At 38.9% G+C, this 13,423-nt stretch overlaps 1 protein-coding gene across 2 annotated transcripts in view; it reads left to right on the top strand.

Annotated features, from left to right (window-relative positions):
• Nucleotides 1-13,423, top strand: part of PPARGC1A (PPARG coactivator 1 alpha) — a 364,992-nt gene that overhangs the window by 337,593 nt on the left and 13,976 nt on the right. For both annotated transcript variants that reach the window (XM_058024483.1, XM_058024484.1), the window contains exons 6-10: nucleotides 815-860; nucleotides 969-1,042; nucleotides 8,845-9,757; nucleotides 10,322-10,426; nucleotides 10,837-10,957. In XM_058024483.1, the coding sequence (XP_057880466.1) occupies nucleotides 815-860; nucleotides 969-1,042; nucleotides 8,845-9,757; nucleotides 10,322-10,426; nucleotides 10,837-10,957 (1,259 nt within the window). The remainder of the gene's footprint in view (nucleotides 1-814; nucleotides 861-968; nucleotides 1,043-8,844; nucleotides 9,758-10,321; nucleotides 10,427-10,836; nucleotides 10,958-13,423) is intronic.

Genomic DNA, 13,423 nt, shown 5'->3' with positions numbered 1-13,423 from the left:
CTCTCTGTGTTTAAAACATCAATCTAACTTCTGAAAAGTAAAATTTGCAAGTACTATAATTTTTAATTTTAAAGGCATCTTAGTTGTATTACAACATCCTGGTTCTTGGCTTGCTCTGAGAAAATACAATTTTGCATGAGGAAAAGCTGCAAAGACTTACATTTTTATAGCCAGAGCTTTGTTTTTTGCGTATGTCGGGATTGTAGTGCTGAGAGCTTCAACCCCATTTTTAACCATCTGTGACTATGTCCATGGTTTGTCGTAGTTTGCAGCATAATTTGCAAAAATTTGGACTATAACTGGTTGGACTCTGGCCTCATAGAAACAACCTATTCTCAGTACTGTATATGAAATTGTATCTTGTAAAATTAACTGAATATTCATAACGTTCTGTTACTTTGTAGTTATTCTGCTGCTCCTGTTTCCAAATAAAACGTGAACTGTAGTCTAAATTAACACTGAGAGAAGTAACGTTTTCACAGTGTATCCTGTAGAGTTCTTCATTGATTTTTAACATGTACCACTCTTCTTCTGAAAGGTTCTTGTCATTTGGGTTGTGTACTGTATTTCAGAGGTACAGTAATTGATGTAAATAATTGTTGAAATTTAGGTGCCCTTTTAGTGCTAGTGAATAAGGAATCGGGATGAGTCTCTTTATTTATCTATGTGAGATACACTGAAATGGCAATTGCACTATTAGAGCTTGGCCCTAACTGACTTCCACACGATTCCAATGCCAAAGTATAAAGAAATGTTTGCAGTATACTTTACAGAGTGTTTAAATATTGCATAATTGTTTTCTTTTTTCCTTTAGCCAAACCAACAAGTTTATCACTTCCATTGACACCCGAGTCACCAAAGTAAGTACTAAAAAGTGCAAACATTTATAAAAGGGAGGGGGCTTCAGTAGATTTTGGCTACAGCAACTCCATTTCAGCTTGTTTTTATAAATGTGCCCTGTCTTCCAGTGATCCCAAGGGTTCCCCATTTGAGAACAAGACTATTGAACAAACCTTAAGTGTGGAACTCTCTGGAACTGCAGGTGAGAAATGCAAAATGACTGCTCTTTCTCTAAGCATGGCTTGTGTGTGTTCGTTTACTTTAATATAGCACAAATGTGCTGAGATCTCACAGAAGTCTCCAGTAGATTCACTTCAGTGCAGTTCAGCATTACATTTTTATCCAGCTACCTGAGAAGAAACATGTTTGAAAATACGGTTCCAAACCTACACAGGAGAGCATAATTTCTGAGAAAATATGAATGAAACCATTTATCAGTTATATTTCTCCATTTCCCAATAGATTTGTGTACAGCTGAGCACCATCTTTCAAAGAAAAACCCCACAGCACAGTGTAATAGATGTTACAGATGTAGGAGTTATGTCATTCAGTCTGTCTCCAGGCCAGTCTAGAGCTGTACATGACTGCATGTTTCAGTGCTTTGTCATTTCTACATTAATACATCACAAATAACAGCTCTCTCCTCTACCACTGAACAACTAATTGTCCCATAGTTTAGAGGTAATTTTTAAAAGTGGTATTCATTTTGTATTCCCGCTTTTTCTTTTTCTTCCATTAACACACTTCACACAACCTCCCTTTATCTTCCTCCTCCTTTCTGATCCCTGGATTTGTACCTTTTGAAGATTTGTAGCATTTTTTTATCATGTAGTGGTTTAGTTCGTGCATCACCCATTTAATCATTCATTTAATTCGTCTGCTCTTCTTTCTGCTGAAGTCAATTCCTTCAGACTCAGATCTGTTTTATGGCATTCCTCTGAACTCTTTTTTGCCTCTGTTTTCTTCAAGTGTCCTGAGCTGAGCACAAAAGAACACATTGAGCTCCACCTGAGCTATTGCCAAGACCATTTTCTTTCTCAGTTGTGTAATATTGAAAAATAAGAGATGTACTTGGCACGTGCTTCTCTCAGGATAGCAGTAGGTTGTAAACTATCTGATCTCTAGCATTGTGGGGGAAGGGGTGTATTGCAAAAAAGGTCTTCAGGTACCACAAATTAGCTTGGTGCTCCTGAATTCAGTGGCAGCAGGCCCAGGCTGGGTTTGGGTAGGTACACTGGGCTATCACCTTCTTACAACCATCATTGTACTTTTTCAGAAATTTTTTCATTAGTACACCACTAAAACATGAACACTTTTCCCTGCTGTCTCCTGGAAGCCTGCAGTCTTAGTCATTCCTCTCACAGCAAAAGGAAGCATTCTTCCTACACATCTTCATTTTGCAAGACCAACATAAACATGGCAAAATTCACTGTATGCAGGAGGATAATCCTATTCAGTGCCAGTAAGTGAAGTGGAGTGGTGTGAAGTGAAGCATGGAGAAGCCTCTTCCATCACTACAGGACAGCAAGTCTGCACAAGGGTGCCCATTTGTAAGCACATGGATAAGTCAGTGCTTAGTGCTGCCAACAGAAAGGGGCAGATGAGGTGACTACAGCAGAGTGGTACAAGCAGCCGTTGAAATCACTGAAGGAAGCAGTATTTTCTCCCAGCCAAAAAGTCAGCAGCCTGCTTTTCCATCAGCTGACTAGACAGAAATTGGGAGTCAGTCTGACCCCTGGACAATCCTCTGGTATTTTGTCCATAGTGGCAACAGGGATGGTCTTGGTATTACCAGATTCATTCCGCTCCATCAGCTGTGCACAGAGGAGGAAACAAAACAGCTCTGTAGGTGCTTGGAAAACATAATCAGGAGAACTGGTGCATTAAAAAAGCAACAGAAGCTGGGAAGCAGCACAACTGGCCACATGTGTAAACAGGAATGCTCTACTATGATTCTGTGATTTCTTTTCCCCGCTAGAAGTAAAAGAAGTTAGCTAGGAAATAACCTGATGATATTCAGGAATAATAAGAATTGGAGTGTTGTGTGGCCAGGGAGCTGGGCAATGTTACCAAGCAGTGTACATAATGGTGGCTCTTGGACTTCATGTTGCACTTCACAAGATTTCAGGAGATGATGCAGTAACTATTTTAATCTCTGCCTATGTGTATTAGTTTTTATTTTTATATTCATGTATATATGTAAACCTATAAAAATATGCATGTCTTGCTTTTTAAGTAATTTGTACTGCAGTAGTTTTGTGTCCTGAGTCTGCTTGTGCTGGAAGCAAAGTACGTAATAGAAACAGCCTGGAGTACTGAAGAACTTACAGCATATTGTGTGTGTGCATGTGTGTGTAAATCATGGCAGAATTGGGACCCATTTCAGTTTAAAAAACAACCAAAACTAAAATAAGGAAAAAAGTAGTGGTAGTAGTGATTAATAATACCTTGAAGTTTTTTAGCGATAACCCTGGCAACTCCAAATTATATCCAGATAACCGCATTGCTCATTGTCCTTATATAGGGCAGCTTGCACCATACAAGCACTATTTATTATAATTTAAATAGGAGTTACCTTGATCTCACTACTGAATTGAAAAGACCATTAGCAGTGCTGCTTGCACTATCGAAGCACAAAGTATTTTAATATAAATAGCAACTCCCTTGATCTTTCTGCTGAAAACAACATTGCTTCCCTTACTGATGAATTAACTATAGACCAGAAAAATAAATAAATAAAAACATTTCCCACATGAGCCATCAATCTTCGTCACACACACATTTTGGATTCATGTATCTAAAGTTAAACTGAAGCCATTCTCTTGCCAGTGCTATATCTTGCTTTACAACAGATTTGTTAGTAGTCATGAGTGTAACTTTGTCCTCCCTAAAACTGTCAAAACATCGAATTGTCAAATTACAAGGAACAAATATTCTTTGAAGTGTTTTCATGCCACACATAAGAATGCTTTCAATGCACTGTAAGTAAGTGTCCTAAGTCCATTGCTGTATAAAGTCCTATCTCTTGAAGTTGATTATTCTAGTGTTATTCTGAGGAAGCTGGACCAGAACATCATGGTATGGAGGGAGTCCTAGGAAATGATAATGCAGTGAATGAAATTCCTGTGTCAGATGAGTCTTCTGAGTGAGGGACTCAGAAGAGGTGCATCTCTTTTTCCACAGCCATCTGCATTGCCAGTGCCCTCCTTAAAGAGGCTGTGGGCTTGAACCTCTCCAGTGTCTCCCAGATATCTGGGATGGCTCTGTGTCACCTCTTGCCTCTTTGTTAGCAGTCAGAATGAGGGGGCAGGGACGGATGGACTGTGCAAACAGACTCACCAGGATGACTCACCTTCTGGAGGTGGCAATGTTTCTCTTGGCAGTCAAGGGCTTCTCATTGTTTTAGACTTTCGATTGTCTTAGACAAACGTCTGAATGCCAGATGTTAGATAGCATGGCTTCTAATTAATCTCTCTCTGTTCCCTGTGTCTTAAACCTTCACACCTAAATACTCAAAGCCACCATTTATGTACACGAAGTTGGTTTAAGTGCTTATGGCTCAATCAGTAACTAGAGGGCTATTTCCACCCTCTTGGTGAAAAGTCTCTAATTTGATACAGATCCCTATAATTTATTGTAGTGTAAAACTGCTCACTGGTCTTGGGGGAAAAACTTGACTTTTCTGAAAAATGGCAGAAAAAGCTATATTTTCTGTCATCAGAAAAGCTGATGTGCACAATCAAGTTGAAGAGTGATTTGTGACCATGGTTGAGGATACTGATAACCTGCTATTTGCCCACCTCTAGATTTGTGTTGCCTCTTACTTGTCAGAAAAAATACTTAAAAATCTGTCATCTAAGAACTTCTTTGACCTCAGAATGATTTCCGATAAAATGAGATGTGAGATGGAGAGAGTTGTCCAGAAGGAATAAAATCTAGTGAAATATTTGATGTTTTCAGGCATCTGTGTTTATTCTCTCCAGCACTGACAACAGGATTAAACTGAATATTCAACAAGCATGTAGTTTTATATGATGACTGTTTAATTTTATTACATTTTCCTAGCTTCTGCAATTTAGTGCCATACAAACACTCTCCTACGCAACAGAACTGTTATCTTGTGGTCAGTTTTTAAAGTGGCCTTAAATAATGTTTCTCTTGACAATCCATTTTCAAAATCATAGGTATGAAATAATTAATTTTCAATGCCTCTCAAAAGCCCAGTGCACGTGTAGAAACGTTCCAGGGCTGCGTTCCCCAAAAGATATTAATTATCAGCCCCCTCAAAACACAGCAAACATCATCAAACATTGGAATGCTGAGATACCGTAGAGATTTAGAAATATCTGTGTCTGTGTAAAACAGTAGTGAAAATCAGTCCTAAGAAGTCCAGATTTCACTTCTAATGCAAAGGCAAAGGCACTCCCCCCCCCCGCCCCCCAATTTCTGCTTATCAACCTAGCTGAGCTACATGAGTAACACTTTTTTTTTACAAGTTTTTTTTTAAAGTGGAGTTTTGGAATGTATCGGAAGTAGTTTCACCCTCCCAGAGACTTTCTGGAAGGAAGTTGCTTGGCCAAGGTGGCAGAGTTGGCACATATGCAAACAGCTTTTGTTGCACAGACACAGGGAGGATGGTGCTGCTTTGGCAGCAGTGCTGGCAATTTGATATATGCTGTTTTCTAGCACAAGATCACGGAGTGAGTTCGTAGTGTATAGACAGAGCAAGGCAAAGTGCAAACGTACCATTTACAAAGCTATTCAATTAAGGAAAAGTCCCTACAAAGAAAATGGTTTTATAGCATGTCATGAAAAAATACTTGCCTTTTACTTTAAAAAGAAAAAAGACTGTTTAAGGGGGATGATTGTAGAGTATGTATCACTTCTAACAGATTTGCTGTGCAGAAGTACATAAGTGTGAGTGATGTAGAGGTACTTGTTTATTATAGAGCACATTTCAATGCAGTAATCATAAATATTGCTAAGGTTGTGCTCTGTTGAAATATGACCTACATACTCTTGATTGTTTGTGTTACGTGATTTGTCTGACACCCATTACATTCTGGGTAATGGCAGCCATTTGTTGCTGTGCACAGCAGGCTCTTTTGACAAAAGAAAATAGGCAGCAATAAAAAAGCTATAGTCTGAATTACATTCTGCACAGTGCTGCACTGCTGAGAGTTTGTGCAAGTGTGTTAACAATGCTCTGAACTGCCTCTTGTCAGCCTTCAGCCTGTAATGGCCATCTGTCCTTCCATAAATCTGTCAAAACCTGCTAAGTTCAAGAGAGAGTACAGAATATACCTTGTACTGTCAATGCCTAAATGTACACATTGGGGAGAAATCAGTGCGTGTGAAATAATCCAGTGGTTACAGAATATTGTAATGCCACTGATGTGGGATGGTGGCCCTCGGTGGGGATTACCAGGGATTAGGGTGAAGATGAACAAGTGTGCAGCCAGCTGGTTTTCTCAGAATTCTCCATTAGGAGATGGGTCAGGGGGCACTCTGGAGGTGCACTTGGAGTGGTGACGTGTGATCAAAACTTCACTCCCTCCTCCATCCCCCAGTGTAGGCTTGTTCAAAAGTTAAATGAACATTTTCCATCTTTTATCTGTTTCTACTTGCCTGTGCACTTCCTGCTTCTGCTGAAATCCAGGAAAAAAGCCAGAATGCCATGAGGAAGCCCTTTCTTAGGCTGTCCCAGCCCTGTTCTGCCAGCAAGGGAAGTGCCAGTAAATTTAGCTCAGGCTGTACTTTCGTGAGGGTTTTTTTGGTACTTCCCCCCCACTTTTCTGAAGATTATTGGGCTCTTTGTCAGGTTTCTGGAAATGTTGACTATATGTTTTACTTGCTTATTTCCAGAACAAGCTTTAAAGAAGTGGAATTTGAAATAAGATTTTATTTTGAATATTGGATTATGTCTGAGGTTTCTTTGCCGGAAATTCTTAAATATACATGTTCATTGTGGAGTGTTTGTATTTTTGTTTAATTCTTTCTTTAAAACTACATCCAAAAACCCAGTAACTAACCCCAGAATTTCCTATAAAATTTACAATTTCACAAGTAAAAGTGTCATTTTAAAATTTTGTTTCTAGAAAGTTGTTTACTGAAGTATTTGTTCAATCTGAGCCTGAAGCTTTAACTTTGAAATTATTACTGCAGATTTTTGAATAGGACTCTTCTCTTAATTTTAGCAAAAATTCACTTGATAGTCAAAAATGTTTGTCAGTGAGGAGATGCATAAGGTAAGAAATAGTTAGGGCTGTCTCAAGTGAATTTTTGGGAAGAAGAAAATGAAATTTGAGGACTTAGAGGACATAATTTAACAGTGATGACCGCACAAAATTTTTTTAGTATTAAATTTAAATTTGGGGTAACTAATATTTTAGGTGCCATAAACTTTGCCTCAGTTTCCTTGAATTTTGTGGCATTAGGCAAAGTCTTTGCATAGCCATGGGTAGCTCATAAGCATTTTTTCCAAACAGAAAATCAAATGTGTCTCTCACATTAAGTATTCATGCCTTGGTACTTCTATTTTCTTATTTTCTGAAAGAAATTCATTGCAGATAATGCAGTGGGACTCCCAGTCTCCATTTATGCTCCTTAGGGAGCACTGTGCATTGATGGACACTTTTCCTTCTTTACAGCAAAACACTATAAAACTTGTTCCATTTGCATTGATCTGCCGAGCTGTGTTGCATGTTTAAAAATACAAACCAGAGCTCTATGACCATGTTTGAAACACACATTTCCTGTAACTCGTCTGCCCTCTGTTTTCATTCTTGCTTAAGTACTAATGGAAAGCTCATTGCTTGGGCTAAAAGTATTCTTGGACAGCGTGAGCATCTGGATTGCTTAGGGATGGTCTGGATTACCTTGGAGAACTCCCTAATCTCTGTCTATTTTGTTACATTTTAAGCCTACGTTACTAAATTATATTAGTGTCAATTGGACAGAAGCAAATTTTTGAAACCTAACATACTAAGTACCTTCCTGAGGAGAAATGATTTCCTGAACAGTGTCTGCTTTTTGCTGTTACTCTGCCCTGATGTCTGGGATTGTCCTTTGGTAAAGTCTGAAGAAATTCTATTATTTCTGTAGAAAATATTGAAAGTTATATTCTACCCTTGTAAAAATAATGGCAAGATGCTGCTTCAGTTCCCAGGCATTACTAGAATGTACTGTAGTTCTTCCTACAATTTTGTCTCATTACAGTGATACAATCTATTACAGTTACGTAAATAATCCTGTTAGTTAGCAGAATATTTAGTCATTGAATACTAATCTAATACTAACCTAATAACTAATACTAAGGCTTACCTGTTTCATTTTGACTCCCTACTGCATGATTCTCACTGTGATTTAGTTCTAAATGCGAAGGTTCAGTACACTTGTGGTTGTATTATTGTGCATTTGGGTTTCAGTTGCAGAACCACATTTCAGGCAAAATGTATTAATTACACTCAACAAGTGTGTTAGACATACATTCTCAATGGTTAATGAACTCTGGAAACAAAGAGTCATTGCCGCTGAGTTACAATGGCTCTATTTCATTGCATTTAAGTTCTGCATCCTTTGGTACCCCTCATTTATTTCTCTTGCCTGTGCTTTTATCCAGGTTCTTCTTTGCTAGGTTCTTTATGTTTTTGATGGTGACAGTCTTTTGACTTTTCATTTTTACATCAAAATCTGTTTTGTATTTAACAAAAAGTCTTTGGAATTTTATCTCTTGATCTTTTCTATCAAAACCTACAGAGAGAGGGGCGGATGTCATAGAGGAAGGGGAGGGACAGAAATTATGCTGGAGATCGATGGCGATGCATTAGTATTGTTGCTATTGTTGTTACCAGACCTTTGGTAGTTTTATTCTCAGTATTGGCAGTGTTGAAGTGACATAAAATGGATCTTGCTTTGTATCTATTTTAAGAAGCATATGAGCCACCTTTATAAACATTGTATGTGTGCTTAAAAGCATTCTGTACCTCCTTTTACTCCCTGTAGGCCTAACTCCACCTACGACCCCTCCTCATAAAGCCAACCAAGATAATCCTTTTAGGACTTCACCTAAACTGAAGTCATCATGCAAGACTGTTGTACCACCTTCAAAAAAGCCCCGCTGTAGTGAGTCTTCCGGTTCTCCAGGAAATAACCCAACCAAGAAGGGTCCAGACCAGTCTGAGCTGTACACACAGTTTAACAAGACTACCGTACTGTCCAGTGGACATGAGGAGAGAAAGACAAAACGGCCCAGTTTGCGGCTGTTTGGTGACCATGACTACTGTCAATCTGTGAATTCAAAATCGGAAATACACATTAAAATATCCCAGGAACTTCAGGACTCCAGACAACCAGAATTTAAGGATTCTTCACCTGGGTGGCAGTGTCAGATTTGTTCTTCTTTAGAACAAGACCAGTATTTCAAGAAAGAGACTTTACAGACAAATAAGCAGGGATCCCATGGTAATAACAGAAAACAGCTCCAAGACCAGGAAATTCGGGCTGAACTGAATAAGCATTTTGGTCACCCCAGCCAAGCTGTTTTTGATGAAGAAGCAGATAAGAGCAGAGAACTAAGGGACAGTGATTACAGTAATGAACAATTCTCCAAACTACCTATGTTTATAAATTCAGGACTAGCAATGGATGGTCTGTTTGATGACAGTGAAGATGAAAGTGATAAACTATGCTACCCTTGGGATGGGACACAAGCCTATTCATTATTTGATGTATCACCTTCTTGCTCTTCTTTTAACTCTCCATGCAGAGATTCAGTGTCTCCACCCAAATCCTTATTTTCTCAAAGATCCCAAAGGACACGCTCTAGATCAAGGTCCTTTCCTCAACGCAGGTCTTGTTCCCGTTCTCCATATTCCCGATCGAGATCAAGGTCGCCCTGTAGTAGATCCTCTTCAAGGTAGGTACCACAAATTTGTGTATGATCATTGTAGCTAATAAGACAAACAGGAAAAACAATAAGAAACTTATGGGAAAGAAAGAAAAAAAAAACAAGAAGTAACTTAATCCAGTGCAACTCATTCTATTGCTCCTGAGCTCATTAACCCTGAAGGTTACAGGTTTGCTACAGAAACACTTGTTTCCAATATCCTTTGAATTTGCCAGGTTTACACCTTCTGAGTGGAGGCAGTCAGGTCAGAGGCAGAGCAATTGGTGAGAGATGTACGCAACTAACCTTCCCCATTATCTGTGAGCTGCCTGGTGCCAATCTTGCTACAGCCTCTATCAGATGGACTTGACAATGGCTGACTGTCTGCTCTGTGTTAGCCTCAATAAGGAAAATTACTGAAGGGCCAGGAGGGGAGAAATCACTTGAGGCCCCTTAGTTGACTAGGAGATTGCAAACTGTCACTGGAAAATCCCACCAGTAGCTTAGAAGAAATTGTAAGTTCAGGGAAGAGGTAGAAAATGGTGTCAGTAGACTCGAATGGAATGACAGAGGTGAATGTGTTTTTTCCTGCAGATCTTGTTGCTATTGTGAGTCCAGCCACTGTAGACACCGAGCACACAGAAGTTCTCCCTTAGGTGGAAGATCGCGGTCCAGATCGCCGTGCAGTCGCAGAGCCAGGTAGTGCCTTCGCCCTGCATTTGGTGTGCTTTGCAGCTGTTCCTCAGGGGAGAATTGTAGAATCATAGAATCATTAAGGCTGGGAAAGACCTCTGAGTTCGTTGAGTCCAGCCTTTGGCTAAACACCACCACATCACCTAAACCGTAGCATGACCACTCATTTCTTGATCACTTCCAGGGATGGTGACTCCACCACTTCCCTGGGCAGCCCTTTCCAGCCCCTAACAACCCTGACAGCGAAGAAATTCTTCCTGGTGTCCAACCTGAACTTCCTCTGGTGGAATTTGAGACCATTTCCTCTTGTCCTTTCTCTAACTGCCTGGGATAGTAAAGCATTCCAGAAATTGTGTTTCTAATTTTACATTCACAAATACAGGTGCTTGATTTGATGACTAAGTTGTGTTTCCTAGATATGACAGCTATGAGGAATATCAGCATGAAAGGCTGAAGAGGGAAGAATACCGCAAAGAGTATGAAAAACGGGAATCTGAAAGGGCCAAGCAAAGGGAGAGACAGAGGCAGAAAGCAATTGTAAGCACTGTAAAGATAACTTTCATATTGAAATAGATCTCTGTTTCATGGATTCTAATGCTACAATTCAGAGTTTATTTCTTTTTTATAAAAATACAAAAATTTGCTTACATGTATTTCTTAATATTTTTCATTTTAAGCAAATATGTATTTTCATAATAATTTCTGCTTTGGTGTTACACTACTAATTTTTTCAGGTTCTATAAATTGCAACTCTCCAAGTTTTTCACCCTAAACAGATCAGAGAACTTACTAGACAAGGGGTCATCCCAGACAGGACATTAATAGAAGAGAACTAATCTATTTCTTATACAGATAAATGAGTGAACCTGCCTTTTATACTGTATTTCACCTACCAGACATACATGAAATAAGGAGTCAGGTGATGTACCAGTTGCTGAACTCTCAGAGTGGCTGTAATTGTCTATACAGAGGGTGGAGACAACAGAACTCAAAACTGGGATCCAAAGACTTGGCTTGAATTATAACTTTTTCAATGTCTGTGATTTGGTTAATTTTTTTAAGTTATTTTTAGCAAAATAGTCTGAAGACAAGATGCAATTTGAAAATGTCACTTAGCACTGGCCCTCTCATAATGAATATGTATTATTTAATTATTTTATCAGTGTTCTCTATGAAACAGCTAAAATACCTGAAGCAAAGAAAATAACCCATGTGGGGATAAGCAACTGTCTTGGCTGCTGTAGCAGTAGGACAGAAGGAAGAATGGCTATTAAATGGATGGGTGGCTTTTTCCCCTTTTGACTTCCCCAGTGGCAACTGCATTTTGATAAATTAAATTGGGAGCTGCTGTAAATCTGTTGCTGTAAAAGTTGCTAAGCCCATTTGGTGTCTCGCCTTCACATTTTGATTTTCTGTGTCCTGCTCTTTCCATTGGGTTGTACCTACACAGCTCTTCTGGCTGTGCTCTGGCTCTTGCATGACCTGGTACAGACCAGGATACTTCATCTTCGTTCCCAGGTTTTCCATTAGTGCTCTGTCCAGAGGTCACCAAAATTAATAGGTCTTTTTCCCAGTGACATTAGTGGACTTTGCAGCAAAAGGTGATTTGTCACACGTTTGGCAGCATTTCTCCTAATGCACCTACAGAACCAGGAGTGTGTAGAGATTGACAGAGACTGGCATAGTCTACAGCAATGAGAAGTTCTGTGAGTGAACAGACAACTTTATGGCCTGCTTTTTTTCTCTGCTGCTGTTGTTCTTTGTGAGCTTCAGCAAATCATTTCACTTTTCTCCATTTCAGGTGTCCTATCTGCAAAGTGTGGGTGATCAGTGTATTTTGTATTTTGTAAAGCACAAGATTTAGAGCTGGATCATGCTCTGCTGTGAAATGCAGTGATGGCAGTGGAATAATTTTGTTTGGCTTCAGACAGGGCCACATTTAAGTCAATTGTTGCAGTTAGTTTTAAAATATCTGGCTTCCATCTGCTTAGAGATGAACACTACCTTCTGGCAATCATAACTTACAGTTGCTGTTCTCTCTTAGAGCTACCACAAATTAGAGATTCAAGTAGACTTCTGTCATGGGTGTATCTTGCTACTTCTCAATTACTGTACCTTACCCATATAAATAAACATGAATCTTGCTGAGGAGGTAGAAAATTTGATTTAGTTTAAAACAAACAAATATTTGGCAAGTAGCTAATCAAGAGAAAAGGAAAAAGGAAAGAAAAGAAACTTAAAAAGCTCCAGATATGCTGCATCATGCTGCATTAAAAATTCTAGACAATTCAAAACCAAGATTGAATTTATTTTCTTTCTAAAGTGATCATTTTGATTATAATTAACTTAATTAATTGAATTATTTATTAATAGGCATAAATAAATCAAAACTAAAAATAAATATCAATAAAGAGAACATGGCAAAAAATCTAAAATCCAGTCATCTGTGTGAGTTCTGCAGGAATTGTAGATTAAGTCCAATTAACTCCTTTATCCAAAGTCTATCAGCACTTATACTTTAAAAGTCTGTATTGAATTGTGCCATTTTATACCCTGTGAAAACAGGTAAGGATTAGGAGACAGCAGAGAAAGGGGATCTCTGATCTCATTAATTCAGTGACAAAATCTGTATCTATAATTTCTAGCATTCTCTGCTCTTTTTCTTATGCCTTTTGGTTTATGGGTCTCTTTTGTGGTACTCTTTTCAGTCTTGAGGGACTCAACTCATTTATTGTTCAGTCACAAGAATGTCCTCTCTTTCTTTCCTTGAGCTCTTTCTACACTCCCACAAATTTAGATTTCTTCGCTCTCTATATTGGGGAATTTTTTATTTTCTTTCTAGCCCGTTCTCATGCTGCTGGATCTGATTTATGGCCACATACTTGCAGATGCTGTTAGAAGACTGGCCCAAAGATTGGGCACTACTAATGCCTCAGTTATTACACAGGGCAGGTGACTTTCTTCATGAGAAGCACTGCTCTGAGATCTCAAGAGTTAGTTGTA

This window comes from Melospiza georgiana, chromosome 5 (assembly GCF_028018845.1).
Source record: "Melospiza georgiana isolate bMelGeo1 chromosome 5, bMelGeo1.pri, whole genome shotgun sequence".
NCBI classification, from domain to species: Eukaryota; Metazoa; Chordata; class Aves; order Passeriformes; family Passerellidae; genus Melospiza; species Melospiza georgiana.
This window is presented reverse-complemented; position numbering and strand designations above follow the sequence as displayed.